This window comes from Vombatus ursinus, unplaced genomic scaffold (assembly GCF_900497805.2).
Source record: "Vombatus ursinus unplaced genomic scaffold, bare-nosed wombat genome assembly UNPS02005286.1, whole genome shotgun sequence".
Classification (NCBI taxonomy): Eukaryota; Metazoa; Chordata; class Mammalia; order Diprotodontia; family Vombatidae; genus Vombatus; species Vombatus ursinus.
This window is the reverse complement of record NW_020945064.1, coordinates 7012916-7038811: the sequence shown is the minus strand read 5'-3', so window position 1 is coordinate 7038811 and position 25896 is coordinate 7012916. Positions and strand designations below refer to the sequence as shown.

The 25896-nt window shown below is 36.9% G+C and overlaps 1 protein-coding gene across 7 annotated transcripts in view; it reads left to right on the top strand.

The window, feature by feature from the left end:
- ZC3H18 (zinc finger CCCH-type containing 18) overlaps window positions 1–25896 on the top strand; it is an 84648-nt gene that overhangs the window by 31990 nt on the left and 26762 nt on the right. For all 7 annotated transcript variants that reach the window (XM_027846792.1, XM_027846778.1, XM_027846783.1 and 4 more), the window contains 3 exons: window positions 537–805; window positions 21361–21552; window positions 22333–22458. In XM_027846792.1, the coding sequence (XP_027702593.1) occupies window positions 537–805; window positions 21361–21552; window positions 22333–22458 (587 nt within the window). The remainder of the gene's footprint in view (window positions 1–536; window positions 806–21360; window positions 21553–22332; window positions 22459–25896) is intronic.

Sequence of the window (25896 nt, the reverse complement as noted above, 5' to 3'; positions counted from 1 at the left end):
CTTGTCCCAGATATAGAGACTGGATGCTCTTCAGCAATGGGCCATAGTTGAGGGGTCAGAAGGAGCCTCTTAGAACACTGTCCACAGAACTTCCTCTCATTTGTGAAAAGATAAATGGCCATAATTCTGAGGCAGGATATCACCCAAGAGAATGCAAAGCCAGTTCCTTTGAAAGATGCAGTGATTTGGAGTTCAAAGTGAGGGAGCACTTCTTCATAGCTCTTGTACTATGATAGACTTGAACATTTCAGAATAAAAATAGAGAAAAATACCAAAATAGTTCTCTGGTGCTATTCCAGAGGGCTGGGTAGTATTTGTTGGACTGAATTCAATACTCAAGCTTTATTTATGCAACTCTGGTTTAGTGTTTAATCCATTCCTTAACATTGTGCCCAGCAACAATTTCATCGTTTCCTATTTTCACAGATGTAACTTTGAAATTTAATTACCATTTAAAACTACAAACTTTGTTTCTTTCATAATCAAGTAAGTAAATATGTTTAAATAGTTATGTTGTACATATTTTTTTAACTCAGGAGAGGGAAAGGGAGCGAGAGAGAGAAAATAGACAGAGAGAACGGGAACGGGAACGTGAGAGAGACCGAGAAAGGGAACGGCGGCAAAGGGAGAGAGAGCGAGAAAGAGAAAGAGAACGGGACAAAGAACGCCAACGAAGGAAAGAGGAATGGGAACGAGAACGAGCCAAGAGAGATGAAAAAGACAGGCAGCACAGAGACCGGGACAGAGAAAAAGAGCGAGAAAAGGAAAAGGAAAAACCAAAACCTAGATCCCCTCAACCACCAAGGTAAGATATTTCCCAAGTACTTTGGGTATAGGGACAGGTGAAGTTTGAGAGTATTCGCCAACTCCTCTAGTAGATTTGATGTTCTAGATGAGACAGTTACTCATTTCTCTTCTATTTTCCCTGGGACAAACTATTGTTTTTTGGACACTAAGTGGTGCTGAAGCAGATTAAAAAACACTACCTTTACAGTTTTGTTTTTAAAATGGGAGAGTCTTTAACTTAAGAGTAATTTGGCATTTCCTTTTTTCATCACTAAAGTACTTGTAGCTGGGAGATCCAGGAAATTGTTTTTTCTAGACCTTTTTTCTTTAAGTTTTGTGCCATTTATATGGTAGTATCTTTATATACAATGACAAGTATAACCTGATGGTTACTTTCCCAGCCAGTCCTCTAGGACTTACAACATCCGTTCCAATTTGAGAGCCAGTTATCCTTTATTTGCTTACTTAAATAGGAAAATAGACTGTATGTATCAAGTAATGGATTTTTAAAGTAAGTATATTGGTATGTTTTTTTTGTATTGTTTTCAAAACACTTTGCTACATAAAGAAACTTTTATGATAAGTTAAAACTCAAAGGTGTGATCATAAAATATCTTGTAATTATAAAGTATTGAAGGCAATATTCATGTAATTTCCTGGGGGAAGAGTTATAAGTAGGTCATAATAGGATGTATTTGGGCTAATGTCTGAGGATTTAGTCCAGACCATAGATTTCCCCAACAAATATTGAAATTGGTTACACTTGAAGCTTTTCCTGATTCATCTCCAAGCCAGCTGTTCTCTCTTCTCCTTTCTAAAACTATTGTTGTCATTACCCTCTTTGCATCTCGTGATAAGGCTTTGGGGACTTGAAAATTAGTTCGTGAGGAACAGTTTGGAAACTCCTGGTCTAGATTCTTGGGTTCACACATCCAACTTTAGATACTTGCTGTGGTGAACTTGGGGCAGCTAGGTAGTGTGGTGGATAGAGCACTGGGCTTGGAATTAGGAAGATTCATCATCATGAGTTCACATTCAGCCTCAGAGACACTTACTAGCTTGACCCTGGGCAACACACTTAACCTAACTTTGCCTCAGTTTAGTCATCTGTCAAGTGAGCTGGAGAAGGAAATAGCAAACCACTCCAGTATCTTTGTCAAGAAGACCCCACATGGGGGTCACAAAGAGTCAGACGTGACTGAAATGATTCAACAACAGCAAAAATGGTGAGTTCATGGTCAGAGTACTTTATCTGAATTTCCTTTTCTGCAGAGTAAGAAGAATATACTTCTGCCTCACAAAATTGTTAAAAGGAAAGCACTGCATAAATGGAAGCTCTTTCTGAATGATAGAAGTGAGGGATAATGGGCCTAACCATTATCTTCTAAGTTTAGCTGTGCAAAATTGAGGCTTAACTTCTTTCTAAATGCTTCAAAAGGTAAATATAGGACTTGGGGCATAGAATAGAACAGGAGAAGGAACAAGGAAGAACATAGAGAAATACAGAGAAGGAGAGTAGAAGAAAGAAGAAAAAAAACCCTTTAAGTAGAGTGTCCTCAAAGTTTTTAAGATAAGAGAATTAATTAAATCTAATTGTAAAAACTACATTTTCTTTAAAAATTCCTAGTGTGAGAATTAAATCTTGTTCTATTAGTTTTAAATAACATGCATGAAGGTTGAATAATCATGAATTTTTTGTAGGAATAATTACTGAATTGAGGCTTCCTGACTTATGGCACTGTTAGTCAGATCCACTTTATAGAAAGATTTATAGTGACTTTTACTTGCCATTCTAAACTTTTTTTTAAAAATCAGCTCCCATTTGTTAAGCACCTAATAGATATGCTAGGAAATATTGGAGGCACTGGCATATAAAGACAGAGGTGAAACAGACTGTACCCTTGAAGAAATTAAATTATCTCATTAGTGACAACATGTACACATATAAATACATACAAAACAAATATAAAGTGATTTTTATGGGGGAAAGATACCAGGATGAGGATAAAAAAAGGCCTAGTGTAGAGGGTTATTGTTGAGCTGAGGCTTGATGGAAACCAAGGATTCTGGGAGGCAAAAATGAGGAAAGAATGCCTTCTAAGCATGAGACCAGCTAGTGCAAAAGTGGGAAATGGAATGCTGTCTATGAGATACTGGGCCTTTGGGAGGGTGGAGGGAAGTAATGTGTAAGAAGACAAGAAAGGTTGGCTGAGGGCAAATTGTGAAGTTGTGCTTAAATGACAAATAGAGAAGTTTATATTTGACCCTGGAATTAATAGGGGAACCATTGGAATCTGAAAAAGGTAATGACCTGTGCTTTAGGAAAGTCAACTAGATAGCTCTATGGAGGATAGATTGAAGTGAGAAGAAACTTGAAGCAAGAAGGTGTTAGAGCTAGTTCATACTTTGGGGGAACTAAACTAGCATGATGGCTGGCTAGTCGAGAGAAAATGAAAGCAGGACCTATTCTCAAGGTAAAAGGGCAACCGTTTGGATTCTTGGAGTGAGGAGTTGCGGGTGACACTGGGATTGTCATCTGAGTGACTGGAAAAATGAGAGGTGCCTTCTGGAGAAAAAGGACAGTTGGGAAGTGGATTCATTTTGGAGAAAGATAATGAATTCTGTTTTGGATTCCATGAGTTTGACGTGTCTTTGGAATATCCAGTTTGAAATGTCCAGTAGACAGTTGGATATAAGGGACTGGAGCTCAGGAGAATGACTGGCATAGAGCTTAGGAGATGATGAGGTAAGAGAGTGGAGAAAGAAGAGAAGGGGGCCCAAGAGGGCCTTAGGGTGCACCCTCAGTATGGGGGCACAATGTGGACGGTTGTCCAGCCAAGCAGATTGAGAAGGAGTAGTGAGGGAGGAGAACCAAGGGAGTAATCACAAAAGAGACAGTATCTAGGAGCAGGAGGTAGTCAACAATGTCAGTGCTTTGGAGAGGTCAAGAAAGATGACATTTGAGAAAAGGCCATCTGGAGGGAGCATTTTCAGTTGTGATAAGGTTGGAAGCCAGAGTGCAAGAAATTGAGAAGGGAGTGAGAGGAGGAGGAGGAGTAAAGGCAGAGAATGAAGATGGCTTTTTCTAGGAGTTTGACTGAGAAAGAGAGGGAAAGATTGGTGGCTATAAGACAATGATAATACTGCTCGTGAAAATTTGAAGGTAATGCTATTTGACGGTATTAATTTTTTAAATTATTTTTTTCAATAAACAATCATTTACTCATCTCTCTCTCACTTTGTTGTCCTCCTCCTCCCATCCCCACCCCACTCTTGCACCTAGGGAAGGAATCAAAACCCCTGCAACAAATATACAGTCAAGAAGAATAAATCCCCACATTGGCCATGTCCAAAAATGTACATCTTTTATTCTGCATATCTAGTCCATCGCCTCTCAGAAGGGAGGCAGCATTCTGAATTGTCATTGATCGTTGCATTGGTCAGAGTTCTTAGTCTTTCAAAATGTATGTTTTTACAATGTTCGTGTTATAGTATAAATTATTCTGGTTTTACTCACTTCACTCTGCATCAATTCAAAGTGAGGTTCAAGTAACATCTACTTCCCCTATCCTTTCCTCATTTGTGCCCCTTGATTATATGAGAAAATAAGTTTATCCCTCCTGTTCCTCCTCTTTCTTCCTTTTTGTATGCTTTCCCCACCTCCTGCCTCCTTTTACCTGTTTGCAAGATCATCACTACATAACACAAATTAATCGCAGAACAACCATCTTATTGGACTCCATCTATGATCCCAGAGGACATTACAGATCTCAGGATGCTTTTATCATTTCTCTCTCCATTAGAGTGCAAACACTTCATCTTTATTGGTTACTTGTATTTTCCTTATTCCTGTGTTTGTAGTTTAAAGTTTCTACTCAAATATAGTCTTTTATCGGGAATGCTTGGAAGTCCTTTTTCATTAAAGTTCCATTTTCCCCCTGTAGGATTACATTCTGTTTTCCTGGGTAAGTTATTCTTAGTTACAAGCTTTTGCCTTTGTTTTCCATATTCTTTACTCCTTTGTAATGGTAGCTGCTAAGTCTTATGAGAGTCTGACTGTAGTTCCTCAGTACTTGAACTCTTTTTCTCTGGCTACTTACAGTATTTTTTTCTTTGACCTTGACACTCTGGATTTTGTCCATGATGTTCTTGCAAATTTTCATTTTCAGATTTCTTTCAGGAGGTTACTGATGGGGAGGTAGTCTTTGAAGAATAGATTCCCATTGGTAAATCTCTAGTTTCTCCTTTATTTGTGACTTACCTTATCCGTCCTGTTTTAATCTTCTTTCAGTACTTTTCTGCCAAAGTGTGATCAAGCTCTTTAATTCACTGGCTCTCTTGCCAGCTATTGAAACGGCCAATTATAGATTTGGGGAGTCAGATGAGGTATATGAGGTATAGATAGGCATCTTGACTCATGTGACCCTTGCTTTGTAGCCTTTCTCCCTAGTCTATTCAAAATTTCCTCATCACCTCCTAGATGTAAAAATAGCTCGCCTAATTCATTGAGTTGGCAGACCACCAACTGGTATTTTGCCTGAATTTGCTTAAGCGGCATGATGCTAATATGTTGGGCTCAGAGACAGAAGAGTAAACTTGATGTATATCCAAGTCTTGCTTCTGTTTTTCAGGTCCAAGCAAAAAGCTAATAAATGTTCAGTCCTTGAATTGTGGATGAATTCTGCAAATGTTCAAGGTGGTTTCTGACATCACTATGAGTTTGAACATTGTGATAGAAGTTTTCTTGAAATCAGTTGATGTTTTTCACAATCCATGACTTAGGTTTACCACTGTCTATATACCTCCCTTTACTCAATAGGCCTCTTCCATATTTAAACATGAATGTTTTAGGAGAGCTTCCTACTTAAGGTAACGCTATGATGACAAAATCTTTTGTAATTAAAAAAAAATCACCTAGGGTTTGTTTTTTGTTTTTTGTTTTGTTAACATTTTCATAAATAGTAAAATCTTAATTTAGACTTCATTAATTTGTGGTAACTTAGAAGTTGGGTCAAATTTGACTTATGCATGTCCTATGAAAAAGTAACTTGAAAGGCCCAGGAGTTTAACAGCTGAGTTTCTGTTACTAGTTTGTTATTAGAAGCTTTTTTCATGATGTTCCCCTTCCCTTAAAAATGTGGCATTTCCAATTTGGCTTTCCAAATCAGAAGGGTTTTGTTTAAACTTCTGGAGCACTGTGTATTTCATTATATTCATATTTTAAATTCTTTTATTAAGAATTCTTTTTTACAGGCCTCTTGGCACCATTAATTCCTTCCTTCTCTGTCAGCCTGTCATCCCTACCGCAGAGGCGCTGGAGCTGTGCACCTGCAGACAACCAACCATATAATCCCAACTTGTCAGGCTTATGTCTACAGCTAGAGAGTAGCAGCTAAGTAAATGGCCAAGGGTAACAGAAATATATCATTGCACTATATGAACCAATTTTTATGGAAGCAAGACATTTTGGTATAAGCACAAAAAAATGAAAATGGTCAAGGTTTGAGGACTTTGCCCACTAGAAAAAACAGTGAATAGCACAATCAAGTGATGGCTTTCTTCCTAAAATTCTTCCTTTAAGAAATTGTACTAAGATAGTTTAATAACTGCCATTCACTGGACCTACACATACACCCAGATTGTTGATCACTTTACTATTTTAAATTGTCATTCCATTAAACTAATCAAATGTTTTTTAAAATTCTTTTTTTTTTTTACCACTTTTGAATAGAAGAATGGAAATAGAACTATGCAAAAAATAGAGAGAACCAACTCCATTTTTTAATTTACCAAGAGCATGAATTTTAACATTGAATATCCTAATGAAGTTAGCATGATATATGGGCAGATGGTTTAATTACAGAATCTCCCAAGGGACCCGGATCAACTTTCAGTTTTTGTGTCTGTGCCTTCCTGAATTATCAGGAGAGTTTTATGGGGTTTTTATACGTCAAGATTTTCAGAATAAGAATGCAAGGTTAATAGAAATACTCTAGACTGGAAAGTCTAGTCCTGGCTCTGCAACAGATTAGGGATCTGTGACCCTGATTAAGGTTGCTTAAACTTCCTGGAACTTGTCTGCAAAATGATGAGTAGAACTCTTTGATCAATAATGTCCTTTCTGGCGTAAACCCTGCAACCTGGATTTGAAGGCTGTGCTTCTGTTATTTGTTACATTCTCTTAACATTGATTATTGATAAGATTGTTCCATCTGTCTAAGCCATATCTCATTGGTGCTAAAAGGCTTTAAAATCTTGGAACCTATTACCCTAATTTAGCTGAATCCTTTATTCCTGAAGGGCTAGAGTTTCAGCTAGACCAGCATTTCCAAGGGTGACCACTTTTTGGCCATCCAGAATTTTTTTTAATCATGGACTTTTATTAGAAAATTTTTTATTATGAACAAACATGAACATTTCAGTATACAAAAGACCAGAAAAAGAATTGCATTTAAACTTTGGGTCTCTATTAGACCAATAACTTTGTGTGGGCTATCCCATTTCTGTTGCTAACATGTCTTTCTAATCACCCTTCCAGGATAAATTAAACTTCTCAAAGTTTTCCGACATGTAGGAATTTTGATTGCTACTATAATTAAATAAATTTTTTCACATTCTATTCATCTACAAAAAGGGAGAGTTACATCCCCCAGAAAATGTGTTAAAATTGAAATAAATATAAAGATTTTGTCAGATAGCAGTTAGCATCTGTTAACACCACTTTATCTAAGTATTTGCAGTGGTGGCATCTCAGAATATCCAAGAATCCTAACATTCACTAGTACCATCCTGAACTAACCTCTGCTTTGTTTCCAGACATTAAAAGGATAGATGACATTGTGGCAACATGTTAGAGAATATGCACCAGAAGTATTTTCAAAACCACAATTGATTAAAACCAAAAAGATAATAATACTTATTAATATTCTTCACTACTTTTACTTCTTTCATGCAAACTTTAAACCAGTAGGAACCTTTTAAATCACAAAACTTATATCTTTTAATCCCAAGCAGGTAAACTCCTGACATGGCATGAGAGGAACATATACACATAATATAAATACATTGTATATTCCTCTGCTTTGAAACATTAGCTCCAGATATTAACTCCACTAGCATTGGAGTTAACCTTCAAGTAGAGGGTGGATATAAAGAAAGTGTGAACCTGATAATGTACTACGTCTCTTGTCCAAAGATCAGCCTAAGTTAAGTTTGGAGAGACTGACTGATCACAAGATTGGCTGCAAGTAGTGAAATTTTTGACCTCAGCAGTTCTTGAAACCCACCTAAATGATTAGAAGTCTTATAATCTGAATCAATGAAAGAGTACCCAGAATCAAATCACAAATCCTTAAGATGAGAAGATATCAGAAATATCACTAAAGAAGTCTAAGGTGGGGATAAATCAGTAAGTTTTCCTCTAAACCAAAAAAGGTTCTTAACCTGGGTTCCCTGAACTTGTTGGGTTTTTTTTTTTTTGATAACTTTATTTTACTCTAATTGGTTTCCTTTTCAATCCTTTCTGTTTTCATTTATGTATTTTAAAACCTCTCCAAAGCTTCACTCTAAAACATTTGCTATAATCTGACTCTCATTTTTTCCTAATTTTTGATAAATCCTCCCTACTTGGACTATTTTTTGTTGTTGTTTGTTAGTTATCTGACTCTTCCTGACCCCATTTGGGGTTTTCTTGGCAAAGATATTAAAGTAGTTTGCCATTTCCTTCTCCAGCTCACTTTACACATAAGGAAACTGAGGCAAACAGGCTTGCCCAGAGTATCTGAAGCCAAATTTGAACTCAGGAAGATGAGTCTTCCTGACTCAAGGCCCGGCACTCTATCTGCTGCGCCACTTAAAATATTTATTTTAGGGCAATTCTCATTTTCCTCCTTCTACATTCTTTTACTAGTTCTTTTTCACTTCCCTGTTTGCTCTGCTCTAGGATATAGCTGGTAAGTTCATAGTGTTTGTACTTCCACTTTGAGAATTTTTTACTGCCATTTTCTCATGTTGCCCGGTGTTATTCTTTAACTGTTTTATTAAAAAACAGTATTTGAACATCAGTACAACCACTTGTTTACTTTTTAAATTATTGTCAACACATAAAGTAATAATTTTTAGTTTCTTTAAGTTTCAATCAGGATACTTTGTCTAGTCTTCTTATTCTGCCTTTTTCATTTTGTAGTACTTAATAAGTCTTTATTTCTTTGTATTACTTGTAATTTATAATATTTATTATTTGCCAAAAGGTTCCAGTCATAGAGGTCCGTGTGACCTTAGTGTAATCCTCCACTCCTTTCTGTCACTCAGTTCACATATCAAATAGCTAAATCTTGCTGTTTCTGTCTCCATAGCATCTATCACATCTATACCCTTCTCTCCATCCATGTAGCTACTAACCTAGTTCAAGTCCTTATCATCTGTAGCCTGAACTATTGCGGTCGCCTCCTAATTGGTCTCCCTACCACAAGCTTTTCCTCACTCTAAGTCATTCTCCACACCAGAGTGTTTTTTCCTGAAGCACAGTTGTCATCATGTCACAATAAACTCCACTGGATTCCTGTTACCTTTAGTATCAAATATAAACTCGATTCTTTGGCGTTCATTGTTCTTCATAACCTGCCCCCATTTTCCAGCCTTATCATACCTTATTCCTCTCCATCCATGTACTCAGTATTACAACCAAACTGGCCTTCTTGCCTGGCACAAAATAGCCACCTAATGCTTGCTAACTTGACTTCCTGAGACAGCACACTCCATCTTCCATCTCCCTTCCCTTTATATTGACTGTCACTGGTGCCTGGAATGTACCCCCTTCTTACCCTTCCCTCTTAGAATCCCTGCTTTCCTTCAAGACTCAAGTTCCACTTTCTACATGAAGACTTTTCAGATTCCCCTGAATGTTAGTATTTTCACATGCCCCAAATCATCTTGTACCTATTTTGCATGTAATATCTATATACATTGATGTGTAAATTAATGTGAACAAAATAAATTTATTGACATGCAAGTTAACCTTATAATTTTTTACTTCTTTAAAAATATTTTGAGCTCACAAGATTTTGACACATATTCTTTAATTATTCACGTGGAATATTAAGCATACCTTCTACAAACAGTTCATTTTTCCAAGTCCAACGGTTAAAATCAACCAAGTTCACAGGCAGCTGAATCATCTTTCTCTTTATCTCTTGAATAAATATGTACCGTAATTTAGTATTCCCTCAGTGGGTACAAGACTTCTAGGCCTACTAGAAATTTTTTTAAAAGTCCCCTGAACATGTTTTAGAGTAGATGTTTTATAGTCTGATGAAGATACCCAATCTTACCTACTCACCTGGATTTTTTCTGACAATAGTTTTGGCAGTAGCCTTGAATGAAAAGGTGAGTATCATCAGTAAAATCTACCTTTTCTCAATCTTGAATATTCTAGCTTTTATGTTGTTTTGCCTATGACAAGAGGTTTTTCTTCATGGGAACAGTTAGCAGCTATTTGTTTTTAAATTCTTGCTATTTGTCCCTCCAACTTCAGGAAGCCTATGCTAGACAACAGAGGAATCAGTAACAACCCTTCCAGGTCCCTCTGAAGGTCTTTGCCTGTTTTCAGAGGATGAATTAGGCTTTTGTGAATCAACAGTTTCAATTCTTGGTGATGTTTTTCATTTTCAGCCTCACTTTGCTTTGAGCTTCAGGGCAGCTGATACTATTTTGTCATGAGTTTGAATGATTTTGGAAAAGCTTAACTTCCTCATACCAGCAGCTGCTACACTATTACAGTCATTGAAGTATGCTCTTGAAAGCTACAATTTTTGCATATGTCCTTTGAATAATATCCATTCTTAAAAACCAAACCAAAGAGGGCAGTGAAATATGTATATATCACAAAGTCATGAAATAATCATGAAATCAGCTAACACAATTAACTTAAGGAAGCCAATTCAGCCTAATTTCTGAGAAGTTGCATAGTATGGTGCAGGAGTCCTCAAACTTTCTGTTTTCAGGACCCTTTATACTTTTAAAAACTGTTAAGCATCCCTCCCTCCAAGAGCTTTTATTTGTATGGGTTATATCTATTCGTATTTACTATATTAGAAATCAATCAGTAAATTAAGTGCTTACTATGTGTCAGAGACTGTGCTAGTGCTGAGGATACAAAGAAAGACAAAAAAAACCAGAACTTGCTCTCAAGTTGTTCACAATCTATTTTGAGGGAGACAACATGCAAACAATTATTTATAAACGAGCTATATACAGAAAACATGGAAAATAATCAACAGAGAGAATGCACTGGAATTATGAGAGGTGAGGAAAGGCTTCTGATATAAGGTGAGATTTTAGCTGGTACTTTTGAAATAAGCCAAGGAAGTCAGAGACAGTGGAAGGGAGAGCAGAAGATCCTCTGAAAGGGTCTTGGGAAGCCCAAAGCACCCCTGTAATTACACTTTGAGAAGAGCTGGTAGAGTGGATAGAGTGCTGAATTTGAAATCGGTAAGATTTGTATTTGCATGTGCCTGAATTTAACCTAGTTATAAAATAGGGATAATGACTGAATCCTATTACCAATCCATTTGAACTAATATTGGCATCTTTCCTGTAAAAATGTTTTATTTCGCTTTTGAATGTTTGTTTTTTTTTTTCCAAATCTTGACATTCTTTTTCTTTAGATTCCTTGGAAAGAGCCTTTTCCAGATTTTTTTTAAAGGTTTTGCTATATTCAATTGTCTGCAACTTTTTGCCAGCTTCTATCCTATTCCATTTATTACCCTGTATTTTACTTATGGAATTGAATGGATTTTGAATTTTGTCACTCGATTTGTGCTGGACTCCTTGAGTAGTAAATTAGCTAAAGGCTAACTAGCTAATTGTAGTCCTCATTGTAGTCATACATAAACATACCCGTTCAAGAATAAAGAAATTATACGTGACTTCATAGATATTATAAATGCACTAAGGACTATGCAATAAGTGGGATGTCCCTGACCTCCCACTCCATTTCTTCATTTAATTACACTCAGTTTTCTCTAATGAACCAAGTGATGAGGGACTGCTTAAAGTTAAACTTCCCCCATATCTTTGTTTTTAATAATACAATATTCAACCTTTCTTTTAAAGCAAAATTAATCCACTGAGTATGCCATTATATGGGGAACTACATATATATATTAAAACTGTTAAATCACAGTAAAAATCTGTGCTTTCTTTGATTTAAAACTTCAAGGGCTTTCCATTTCAGAATTTTATGGCCTTTGCAAAGTACTTTTTGTGGCAGTGTTTTCCTTGAGCTCTTTGAAAGAAAGAGGTGTTACAAATCTTTTAAAGTGTCTTTTTTTTTTTTTAAACTACTGCTTCCTGAAAAAGTTCCTGAAAGTATTTATCTACAGGCAGGCTGTTGTGCTTTCTTTGTCAGATTTGAAAGCGTCTTTCCTGGTAATTCATACAAAATGTCATCACCTCACTTGATTTGTTCTTTAGAGACTTTCTTTTTGCAAACTTTATTGAAAAGTATCATCTTCCTTCAAGGCCAGCATATTAAGGAACAAGATAATGGGTGCTGTTCTTCCGGTCAGACTGAAATTCTTTCCATACTTATTTATCAGCAGGTGGCATTGCTATCAGTTCCTTCACTTAATAAAGGATTGACTCAAACTAGTGAGTAGCTTCACATTTCTACTTGTTCTGCTGTAATTCTCAGGGACTGATAATTATCTCTAAATTCATTGTGCTATACCTTGACTTGTTCCCACTGAATTCTGGGAGTTGTTCAACTATTTAGAACTGATAACCAGAACTTGGAGACCATTTTTTCATATGGAAAAGATAAAAACAATATTTTTTACATCTGTGAAATAATAGAAAATTACCCACTTGCCACAGATATTTTATAGTCCAGAAACAAAAATCATTAATATGTACCAGAATTTATTCTAGTTAAATTTCTTCTGGAATCACCAATGCATGATTTAGCTTGGTTCCAAGTTTTATATAAATTAAACTGAAAGGTATCTAATATTTAGTTATCCTTTTTCCGTTTTATAAAAGTGAAGAACCATTTGCATTGCTCCAGTTTTCAGGAGCCTCCTTTGTATCTATTGAATCATCAGTAATAGCTTGGTTCAGCAGAAACTTTGACTAGCCTTAGAAATACATAGAATACAAGTTGTCAGATCTGTAGATTTGTGCACATCTAAACCTTTTTCTTTTTTTTTTTTTTGGCAGTTGGGGTTAAGTGACTTGCCCAGGGTCACACAGCTAGTGAATGTCAGGTATTTGTTCTGAGGTCAAATTTGAACTCAGGTCCTCCTGACTTCAGGGCCAGTGCTCTATTCACCGCGCCACCTAGCTGCCCCGCACATCTATTTTAAGTAGTGTGACACTGGTTCTTTCATCTCTTCATTCAAGTATTTGTTGAGCATTACTTATCAGGGACGTTGTAGATTAAATTCAGGCTTGAATAGGGTTTGGAATAAATGACCTTGGTATCCCTTTCAGAGTTTTCAGACACATCCCAAGCTCTTTATCTCCATTACTCAAGGAGCTAACCTACTCTGCTCCAGGTAAATTTAGTTCATGGGATGTAAAGCTGGAGGGAGCCTCATCACTTCATGCCTAGATTATTGTAGTAGCCTGCTAGTGGATCTTCCTGCCTCAGGTCTCTTCTCCCACTCCAATCCATCTTCCATTCAGCCACTAAAATTATTTTCCTAAATAGATTCCATTATAGATTCCCCTACAACCCTCACTCAGAAACCTCCAGTGACTCCGTATACTAAATATTCTATTTGGCATTCAAAGCCTTTCATAACCTAGCCCCCCTTCTGCCTTTCCAGTCTTCTACCTTACTCCCTGGTACATACTAACTGGCCTTCTGGCTGTTCCACAAACAAGACACTCCATCTCTTGGCTCTAGGCATTTTCTCTGACTGTCCCCCTTGCTTGGAATGTTCTCCCTCCTCATCTCTGCTTACTGGCTTAAAATCTTATCCCAGTGTCTTCCCTCTGTTAATTATTTCCTATTTTTCCTTTATGTAGCTTGCTTTGTATATATTTGTTTGCATGTTATCTCTCCCATTAGATTGTAAGCTCTCTGGGCAGGGACTGTCTTGCCTCTTTTTGTATCCTCAGAGCTTAGCACAGTGCCTGACACATAGTAGGTACTTAATAAATGCTGATTGATTAAGATCATCTGGTCCAATCCTCTTATTTTTACAATTGTTTTATATGTTTGAAACAATAGAAACAAATGAGGGAACTGGGACCCAAAGCAGGGAGTGAACTGTGTGTGGTCACATTGGTACTAAAAAAGTATAGTAGAGTCAGAATTCAAACCCAGGTCCTCTTACTAAATCTAGGGTCCTTTCAACTACATCACAACTGTGGAGAGCACAAAGATGAATGCAGTTATTCCTTTCCCTCAGAGAGCTTCTGGTCTTGTTCTTAGTTTACTTCTTGCTCATCTGTCCCTTTTATTACCTACTTTTTAGTTGTCAAATCAGACATCACTTTTTGGTAAACTAAATCTCATGGGGACAGTATTTACAGTATCTTTTTCCTTTCCAGTAGTGTAGTATTTCCCTTATCTCTTACCTGATACATTCCGAACTTTTTTGTGTATCTGGGGGCTCTTAAGTTCAACATGAGTCAGCTATTATTTCAGTCAAAAAAGGCTGATGCAGTCTTAGCTTGCATTGAGGGATATCTGGTGTCCAAAAAGATGATAGTCCCGTTATATGCTACCGTGATCAGACCATAATTTCAACTGGGCTTTTCTGGCTTTATGGCAGTCCTTTTATTCTTTCCTGATTGACTCTCTTTTGAAGTCTCCACATCATCTATTCCAAATGTCATCTCTTTCCTCAAGCCACTTATAGCACCCTATTCTCAACTACGGACCTCTTCTTGTACATTTACTTTAAAAAAAAATCAAGGCCACGTATACTGATTTCCCTCTTCTGTTCTACTCCACATCTTTGTCATCTTTTCTCTTTTGTTGTAGTCTCAAAAGGTCATTGTCCTTGCCAAACCAACCCCATCTGTGCTTTTGATCCTCTCTAACTCTTTGGAGAACTTCAATTATTTCCTCCTTCTTTAGAATCTTTTTTTTTTATTACTTTTTTATTGTGAATTTAATTAACAAACACAAACATTTTGTTATACAAAAAAGCCACCAAATTGTACATTCTCTTTTATCCATTGACTATTAGGCATATATACCGAGAAGATCAAGAAGAGAGGGGAAAAATACTAGTATATACAAGAACATTTATGTATAGCAGCATTTTTTTGTAATTGCAAAGACATGCAAACAAAATAGGTGCCCATCAATTAGAGAATGGCTGAATGTGATATATAAATATAATTGAATATTACTGTTCCATAAGAAATGATAAATGTAACAGATTTAGAGAAACAGGGAAAGGTGTGTATCAACAGAGTGAACAAGACCAGGAAAGCAATTTGCACAATAAAAACAATAGTAATATGAAGAAAAGTAACTCTGAAAGACCTCAGAACTCTGATTTAAGCAGTGCGCAATAATGACTTATGAAGAAAAACAGTTCTGAAAGACCTCAGAACTCTTGATCAAAGCGGTAAACGAGAGTAAATTAGGAAGAAGAATGACTGATCAAAGCAGTGAACAGTAGTGGCTTTAAAAGACTGATGAAACATACCTCTCTTTAGAATCTTCTCTTTATTCATGGGCTCTTTCTCTACTGCCTACAAACATGCCTAGATATCTACCTCCCTTAAAAAGTACAAAAACAAACTTTTGGTCTTTCCTATCCCCTCAAGTTATGATCATCCTTTTTGTCTTTTTTCTGTTATTGCCAAACTCCTAGAAAAAGCTGTCTAGAGTCATTATTGTCTTTACTTCCTCACCTCGCACTTCTTAGCATGTTGAAGCCTGGCTACCAACTATATTCAACAGATACTGCTTTCTCCAGGGTTTCTAGTAAACTCCTAATTGCCAAATCCAATGGCCTTTTCTCAGTTTTCATCTTTCTTGACCAATATGTAGATCTTTTTAAAAAATAATTTTTAGCTCTTAAGCCCCTCCCCCCAAAACCTCTTGTTTTAGCTTTTTTTCAGGAATTCTGTTTGGACTTGTGCCCAAGCTACATTTTTGTTTGAGGTTTTGCTTTTAGATCTTTTGGAGACATTCTTTTCTTCTTCATATCTTGTGCTTCCCTGTCAGTGTAACTTTATGATGGGATTTTTTTTTTGTCTGATCATTTTTATAGCCCACTTCTTGTCTTTATGCTAGGACTGGGCTGGGCTCTTCACAGTTCTGGGAGGAATTCTGGGCTAAACTTGTCCTCTTGGACAGCTAAGTGGTACAGTAGATAGAGTGCTGGGTCTAGAGTCAGGAAGACCTGAGTTCAAATGCAGCCTCAGACACCTAATTAGCTGTATGACCCTGATTAAATCACCTAACCTCTGTCTTCCTCAGTTTTCTCAACTGTAAAATGGGGATAATGTACCTATCTCCCCAGGTTGTTGTGAGGATCAAATGAGATAATATTGGTAAAGGGCTTAGCACATAGTAGGTGCTATGTAAATGTTTTTTCCCTTCCCCTCTTAAGGTCTTTCTGCTTTCTTAGAGTATTAAATGTAGTGCTATTTCAGGATTTCAAGGACAGATCAGTTTGGGGACCTGTAAGCTTTCGGTATTCTAAAAGTGATGTGATCTGGGGCAAAGTCTGCTCACTGACCTCCTGGTTTGAGTTTTGCAAGTTCCTGACCCTGGTTTGGATCTGATCAAGATGCCTGTCACCTGGTCCCTTGTTGGAATTTTCCAGTAGATTACTGCTGGACTGATGATTACTGGGAAGTTCTGCAGTTTCAGAGTGAACAAACTGTAGGGTCCCCTTTGGTCTGGGATTCTTGTGTTGGGATTCATGTGCAGGGTTCAGCCCATCCAACCAATTCAGTATCTATCTGATGATATTGTTGTCGAATCCATACCTCTCCGTATTCTCTAGAATGATAGCATGAACTACTTTAGCACAAGTTTGGCTAGAATCAAGGTAAATCAAGGTAAATAATCCGCATCATTCACCTCATCTACTAATAAAACCGGTTTGATCCTCACAACAATCTGGGGAGGTAGGTGTGTTATCCCCATTTTACAGTTGAGAAAACTTAGGAAGACAGAGGTTAGGTGATTTAATGAGGGTCATACAGCTAAGTAGATGTCTGAGGAAATTACACTGATCTGGCATGACCTGGGTTGTTGTTTATTGAAAACATTTTATTTTCAGCTAACATGAATTTTTCCAGGAATTTACAGGCCTAAAGTTTGCAGCCTCTACCTGTATTCTCTTCTCTTTATTGAAAATTGGGAACAGCATTTGCTCTTCTCCAGTTTTGTGGTTCTTCTGTTTTCCATGATCTTTCAGTTGTATATCTGCCAATTCTTTCAAGACCCAAGGATGTAATTCACCTGGGCCAAGTGACTTGAAGTCATCAAGTAAACTAGGTATACTCCCTTCTGATCTCTTACTTAGCTATCAATTTGTTTTGTGATTCTAGTGTAAAGGTTACTCTCTTCATATAAAACAGAAATGAAATAAGAATTAAGTAGCTCCACCTTCTCTCTTTTGTCAGTTATCTTATCCATCCTAAGCAAAGATCCTAACCCTTCTTTGATCCTTCTCCTCCCAGTATAGCTAAGAAAAAACCAAAACGCTTTTTATTGTCCTTAGCTCACTCTTGAACTTTCACTTTTCTGACATTATTTTTGTAGAACCAAGCTACCTCCTGTTACCTGGCATTGCTTCTAGCTTCTTTGTGTTTCTTTTTTAAAATATCAGTTGATTGACTAGTTCCATGTGCATTTACACTAGTCTTACCAAACAAATCCTTTTTTTCTCCTCAATGGAATTATTTTCCATCATGTCTTTGGAATTTTATTCTTAAACACATCCCATCATTCCTGGACTGACTTCCCCTAAAGCATTTTAGGCCAAAGGATTTTAGACCTTTCCTCTGGACTATTTGAAATCTGCTTTCCAGAAATCTTGGATTCATGTCAAACCATGCCCAGGTTTCTTCTTCTTTATTTCAAAGTCTAGAATGGAATTGACATTTCCCCCCTAAGGTTTCCATCATTTCCATCCCAGAAACCAGTTCTTTCCTGTTAGTGAGAATCAGATCCAGAATATAACTTTCCCTTGTTGATACCCTTCTTCTGCCTTTTAAAGGATGAAATCATCACCAAGGCAAATCAAGATGTTATTAGCTACTCTGCCTTTGGAAGAGAGACTTGAACAGATTTCTGGATGATTAAAATTCTCTATCTCTATTATGTCATAACTGTTCCCACACTTCTTCTTATCTATTTACTTTTTCTCTCTAGGTGGTCTATATTGTTCTCCAATGGCTAAATCACTTTTGTTTTCCCTCTTTTGACTTTCACCCAAATATCCTCCGTCATGTTTCCCAATCCTTTGGTTCCTGGATTTCCTCACATCAGTAAATCTTAATATACAACGCTATGCCATTCCCTCCTTTACCTGTCCTGTTTCTTTCATATTCATCATCCAGATTTCTCCCCCATAAAAGTTCTTTTTTTTTTCTTTTGTGAGGCAATCGGAGTTAAGTGACTTGCCCAGGGTCACACAGCTAGTAAGTGTCATGTGTCTGAGGCTGGATTTGAACTCAGGTCCTCCTAACTCCAAGACCAGAACGCTATCCACCGCGCCACCTAGCTGCCCCTCATAAAAGTTCTTTTCCCCTTTGTCTTCCTTTCCCAGGAAGGGAAGCCCTAGTCAGGGCTCATCCTAGCCAAAAGAAAGAGCAAAATGGCTGAACATCGCTATTCACATCACTTGGATGAGTTTAGGGTCACCAACTAAAGCCTTTCAGAGAGATGGAGGATCACCAGGCCTCATTCTCTGTCCTGACTCTGTGTCCTAAAATTCTCTGAGCATTATCGTCTGCCCTGCTCCAGCATCCTTAGCACTTGTGGGCCTTTCCATCTCCTCTAATTGAAGTATGAGTTCCTTGAGCCATACTTCCTTTTTTCTATTTGTATCTTAGGTGCTTAGCACAGTGTTTGGTATAAAGGAAGCACTTAATAAATGTTTTTATTTTTATTCCTTTATTCAAGTTAAGCATTAGGTATTATGTTGGTAGTAACTGACTCATGTGAAAGTAGATAAAAGATATGTCAAGTACATTTTTCCATAAAGTAAGATAGATGGTAGAATAGGCTTAATTTAGTAGTATCCCCATAATAAAACCCTTTAAATGTATAAAAATAGTCCCCTATCTTATCCAAATGTAAGAAGAGTACAAAGCAAATAGAATCTAGTATTATATTCATTTTTTTTGTGAATATATTAAGTGCCTATTGTATAGCACAAAGATAAATAAGACATTGCCTGTCCTTGTGATGTTTTTGATAGTGTAATTGTTCATTGCTCAAAAAATATGATCTGCCATGAAAATTAGTACAGTTTCCAGTTGATATCTAGATCTGAGAGCATTTTTGAGGTTTTTTGGAATTATTTTTCAAAGGGCTTTCATATTTATTGGGTAGCAGTTGGCAGGATACCCTACAGAGATGAATTCTTGAATGATTTGTTTGCTATTTTCTTGAAGTTGTCAGCCCTTGAGAATAAGATACTTACTATTTGACTATCTCTGCCAATAGAAAAATCTCTTCTGATATTCTCAACTGAACCTCTTCAATTGCTTGTCATCAGAGTCCCAATTCTTACATTGTTGGTAAGAGCATTTGGAGTGTATCCAGAATTTCCTGCAGTGTAACTATGTGAGAAGACGACTGTGTACAGATACTTTCTGGGCTCTGTACTGCTACTATTGAAGCAACCGATTCATTTGGATTCCAAATAGTTTTATCCACAGAGTAGGTGGGAAATTCTTGCTGATGTGAAAATGTTGACTCTATAAAGGATTGTAGACAACCTGGATTAACCAGTCTGTCTACAATCTAAAATAGTCTCTTTGGACTTGACTGTGATCATGGAGATGAGCCAAAGCTCTTTTTGCCTTCCCTCTTACAGCGTAGAGTTTTAAATTTTAGGACCAGGCACAGGCTGAGCAAAGAGCCTCCTACCTTCTCTAATTCCCATCTTTTTTCCCCCTCCCTTTGTTATTAGTATTTAGCAGGACTGAAATATTCTCTAATGATTAAGGCAAATCCTGATTATGAAACACAAACTTTCTGTTTAAATGTTTAGGCTAAGATGACAATCCCAAAAGTAAAAAGGTGAAAGAACCTTTTAAATGACCTCTCTCAGAATGTAATTATCTGGTTTTTCATTTCCTTCCTTTATTACTTTAATACAATAGGACATGTTATAAAGCAATGGTTTAGGGACTTTAGCTGAGATAAGAGAAATTTTAAGTATTGATTTTGGTGGTAATGTGTACTTAGGTTAATTCAAGTGTAATACCTATACCTAAAGTTTTGTGTTCCCAGAGTATTGGCATAGTGCTAAGTACATGGCAGGAACTGAACAAATAACCTGTTGTCTAATTAAGCAAATCCCGTCACTACTGTTAACAAAAGAATGCCCCAAAAGCAAAAAATGGAACACTGATCATTTTTGTTCTGATCATTTTTCCCGCTGACTATCTTCATCTGATATAACATTCCATAAATGATTATCTTAGAACTTTTTCCTTAGAGGTCTGTAACCATTAGCTTTCCAAAATCCCAAACAGTTATCCTTAGCACTGTGGTACTACCTAGCTCTGTCAGAATATATTTATTATCCTTGGGTCTAAGTCATACTTTCTAGGTATCTACCTTTCCTCAAACATTGCACCTCAACCACGTCTTTAATTGTAAGAACTATTTTAGTCAGCTAAACCTATTTGTCAGGACATTCAGTTGGAGAACAGTTCAATCCCTGGGAGCTTCATACCACAAGCAACAGGGTGCTCATGGTGGTCTCATATCTGAGATGTGCTTTCATCAAAATATTTTTCATTATTGTCAATTTGGCAAGCCATTGTCCACTAAGTTCATTATAACTTACAAGTCAGCATTGGTCACATGGATTAGTTTACATTTAGGGCCTTGTAGAATATCTTCTTATCACTCTTACTACCCCTGAATCTTACTTCCTATGTTCATGGTTCTTTATGAACCTTTATGTTTCCTAGTTGCTTGCTTAATAATTTTTTCAGGATCTCTCAGGCTTTATGGCTTAGCTGGGTTGTTTATTGATTGTTGAAGCCATAAAATTTATCTCTTTAATATAATATGATACTCTATATTTTAAATTTTGTACGGCTAGATTTTTATTTTACAGACAGACTTTTATTACATTGGGTTAAAAGAGGTAAGGGAATCCTGTACCTCTTTGCTCAATGGAGGGAATGACTCTCCCTTTAAAAGATAATTTTCCCCCAAGAGACAGTGTCTCTCTGCTTCTAGATATCTTTGCCTTTTATTTACAAAGTTGGCCTCTGACCAAAAAGTTAGATGATAAATTGGGTAGAAGATAGAGATAAAATACTCCTATAGCTTTGGAGTATCAGTCTCATACTGTAGCAGGAGAACTCTGTTCTTTATTAAAATTGGTATGTGTGTGTTTTCAGCCGTCAACCTGAGCCACCAAAGAAGGAAACCACATCAGCTGGCCCGCAGGTGAAAAGAGCAGATGAATGGAAGGATCCTTGGCGACGATCTAAGTCCCCTAAGAAGAAACTTGGTGTATCAGTTTCTCCGAGCCGTGCACGGAGGCGTCGAAAAACATCTGCCTCATCAGCATCCGCATCCAATTCCTCCAGGTAAAAAGAGCACTTTGCGGGAAAGTGCAGTTTAGGATACAAGGCATCGTTATTCCTGGATTGTCTTCTTTAGATATTTTGGTTTGTTGTTTTCATTTTGGACTGATATTTATTGTGAGTAAAACGTACATGAAGTTGTTTGCCAATGAAAATAGGATATAAAGGGTGAGAGTTAACTTCCAGATGCCCAAAAGTTGTGAAGAACATCTGAGGTGGTTTTGTGGATTAAATGAAAGTAATAGCCACATAGAATCTCTTCTTGCAAGGCTACCAAAAACCAGTGGGTCTCCTGCCCCTTTTGAGGCCAGTCTTTGACAGCTGGTAGAAACTCAGTGTGTTGGAGAATATAATGTTAAATGCTTTCTATGAGAAAGCAGCTAAAATTCTGAGTCTATATTTTTGTTTGGGCTGGCAGGTAGGGAGGGTGAGACAAGATGAGAGGACAGTGACAAGCTATGTTACAAGAATGTTACAAGAAAAAATGTTACAAGAATGTTACAAGAAAAAAAATTTTTTTAATTTTTTTTAAAAGTTTGTAAAAATGGATTTGACTGAGTTGTGCCCATAAATCTCTAAATAGAAGATGGATTATATACTTTCTGGGGAGAACACAAAGCTGTTCAAAACTGAAAGTTATAACCCTTACTAGCTGTGTGACCCTGGGCAAGTCATTTAACCCCAATTACCTCACCAAAAAAAAACAAAAACAAAAAAAAACCCTGAAAATTAAGAAAGTTAAGTAACCAAATGTTCTGATTATTCCTCCTCTTCTTTTATCAGATCATCTTCTCGTTCATCATCATACTCTGGTTCTGGCTCCTCTCGATCCCGGTCCAGGTCCTCATCCTACAGCTCCTATTCTAGTCGGTCTTCTAGACACAGCTCATTCTCAGGCAGCAGATCCAGGTATACTTTCTTTGGCCAGTGCTCTCCAGCGTTACTGCCTCCCTGCTCTTCTGGAAAAAGAGATGGAAGCGGGTCAAAGGCAATCTGTGGACTTTGTGTTGAACGACTTTATTTTTATACAGTTTTCATTTGGGGCCTTGGTTACTTACAGTTTGGGGGCCTCTTCCCCATGTGCCCTCACAACAGAGGCAGTCAACCAGGGTACTTCTTTAATAACCTAAATTCCGGTCAAGGTAGTTTGCTCTCCATGGAGGGTCTCTGTCTCCTTGTCTCAGGTAGGTAGGCTATATTCTTCTGCTAAATGTTTGATTGCTTTGAAATTATATGTGATAACTATAACATGTTGAATGCTATGTTTTAAAAGTTATCAATATTCCCTAAGACCAAATGGAATAGAATGCAGTTGTTTAAGTTTTGACAAATGAAATGGAAATGAAAACATAAGCTGATACTCTAGAAATATCAATGTCAATATATTTTCCTAGTATGTTAGAATTGAACTTAAGCCTATCAAAAAAATAAGGGGCTATGCAGTGAATGAACTGGCCTAATACCCATACAATTTGGGGCTTCTCCAACCACCAAGATGTAATGCATATTTACTAAATGTTAGAAAAAGTTTAAACAACTCCATCCTTTGGAACTGTTGGTTTTTGTGTTTTCAAAATTGTTAGATTCTGTTAAGAATTTTACTTAGTCCTTTGTTTTCATTTGCTAGTAAGTCAGAATTGAATGAAATTTAAATGAATGACATTCACCAAATGTTTAAAGCTCTATACCAAGGGTGGGAAACCTGCAGCCTCGAGGCCACATGTGGCCTTCTAGATCCTTGGGTGAGGCCTTTTGATTGAGTCCAGGTTTTACAGAACAAATCCTTTTATTAAGGGTATTTGTTCTGTGTAGTATAGATTCAGTCAAAGGGCCACACTTGAAGACCTAGGGGAACACATGTGGCCTTGAGGCCACGGATTCCCCACCCTTGCTCTATACCCCTTTAACTGCTTTTCCCCTTTGCCCTTCTACTTTTTTACCTATTCCATCTGCCTCAACCCTTTACAGATCATCTCAGTCTTAACCCCACTGCATACTTACATGTACACGTTGACCACCCTGTCTTTTCACACTATTCCCCAAAGATTCTGACACTGGCTCACACTTTGCTAACATGGATTATTTATGTTTCTGTATTCAGCACAACTCTCCTTTTCATCTTTATTTATATAACTAATCACAATCTGTTCAGGTTTGGAGAAGATTGACTAATGGTAGGAAGCATCTAGGATCATTGATTTAGAGTTAGAAAGTACCTTAGAGGCCATTTAGTCCAACTCCTTCATTTACAGGTAGGGAACCTAAGGCCTGGAGAATTTAAGTAACTCGTCCAAGGTTACACAGCAGCAAGTGTCAGAGACAGAAATTGAACTCTGGTCTTCTGACTATAAACCCAGCCCCTTTCCCTCTTTACTGCATGGGTGAGTTGGGCTACTCACACAGGCAGCTTCTGCAAGACAGTTTCTCTTTTAGGTTTTACACTGGACTGGGAACTAGATCAGTTTTATTAGGGTTCCATTATCTAAAAAACCTATCAGTAATACTGTTGTCTCACCCTTATATTTAGTAAGTACAATATTCTACTCTCAGCCAAAGCCCATTGAGTAGCATGTATAAAACAGTTTAACATTAGCTTTTGGAGGGATGATGCTTTTCACTTTCCCCATTGTTTCATTGGGAAGCTTTATCACTGGACATTGTTACTGTAATAAAGCCTTTAACCATCTCAATTCTGATTGTTATATGATTCCTATGGCAATTTCGGAATAAGAAAGTTCTAGCAGATTTCCTTACTAAAGTAAGGAATATAACTATATTATCGTATAACTTTGCACAGAGAAATAATTTGTATAAATAAAAAGTTCAACAGAGCTGTTACACTTGTCGAACATTTTTGAACACCTGCTATGAGCTGAACTCTCTTCTAGGTACTATTGGAATAAGCAAGGGGGTCCAAAAATTAGAAAATATGGCCTGTGCTGTGCCCTCATGGATCTCAAAGTGAGATTTATACAACATACAACATTTGTATGTGGAAAAAGACTTTTCCGGGTCATCTAGTATGTTAGAATAATATGTTACATCTGTGTAGTATGCTATCATTTTTATGGCACTTTCACATTATTCTCATTTGATTGTCCCAAGCACTCTCTGAGGTAAACATAGCAAGTGCCCATCTCCTCACTTTATAAAAGAAAAAACTCTGGTTCAAAAAAGTAGCTTGCTTTAAGATCACCTCTCTAATAATTGATGGAGCCAGGAGAACCTAGTATGCTATGAGTGTCTCTACTCACTGATGAACCTCAAACATTTACCAAAATATCATACAAGTGAATATAAATGATGAGTATAGACTCAGTACATAGAAATAGTGAAATTATAATTAACTCAGGAAATACTTTAACTCAAGAAATCCTTCCTCAGGAAAGTAAGTTAGAAATAATATGGAAGTCTGTGTTGGAGTGATGAGGAGTTGGCTTATTGGCACATGTAAAGACAGCGATAGAAACAAAGCAAGCTGTGTGCTGAAGGTGATTTGCTTGAGAAATTAAATTTAAGACCCAACAGAAGAATTGAAGGAAAGTAATGTTGCTGGTGATGATAAGTAAAGCCAAAGAAATACATTTGGAGGTAATTAGGTGCAGGCAGCAATTTAGACCATAAGAATAGAGGAGCTTCCCTTTTCCTGATGAGGTCAGCCAGAGTACATTTTGTGAGATGACAGTATTAGAAGTATGTAATTTGGAAGCTTTATCCCAGCTCCTGAATCCAATTTTAATTAAACTCAAATACAACTACTCAAACCTTTGTGCCAGAACTGATTTTATTTTTAAACTTAAGTCCCATTATTTAAACATTAAATTCTTAGCAATTACACAAAATTAAGTTATGTACCTTTGAAGAAAAATGCTACTAGTTGTTTCCGAGATAATTGATGACAACTTAAAAGAGCCTGGTTCAACCATGAGTGTCAAAGGGAAAGTGTCAAGAATAATGGGTGCTTCTTCCTTCCCTCTTTCCCTTTTCTCTCCTTAATTTGTCATTTTTGAAAACAGAGATGATGGATTTCTCTGAAAGAGTATGTATTGCAAGTAGGCAGTTGGTTATGAAGCAGATTCTTACAGGTTTGGGAGAAAAACAAAAGTAATACTCTATATTGAACTGTAATAATGTTACTGTAATTTACTTTCATTTGGGCCTTCCTACCCTGTAAGAGAAGTATTGAATCTGTACCCTAATGAATCATTTTATAAATATTTTGTTATATATTAGTGTTCAGTGAATAGAGTGTTATGGAATTGAATCATTAAGTTTCTTGAAAACTTTTTTTTTAACTTTATTAGTCTATATGGATGTATGATAATAATTAGTTTATAATATTCCTTC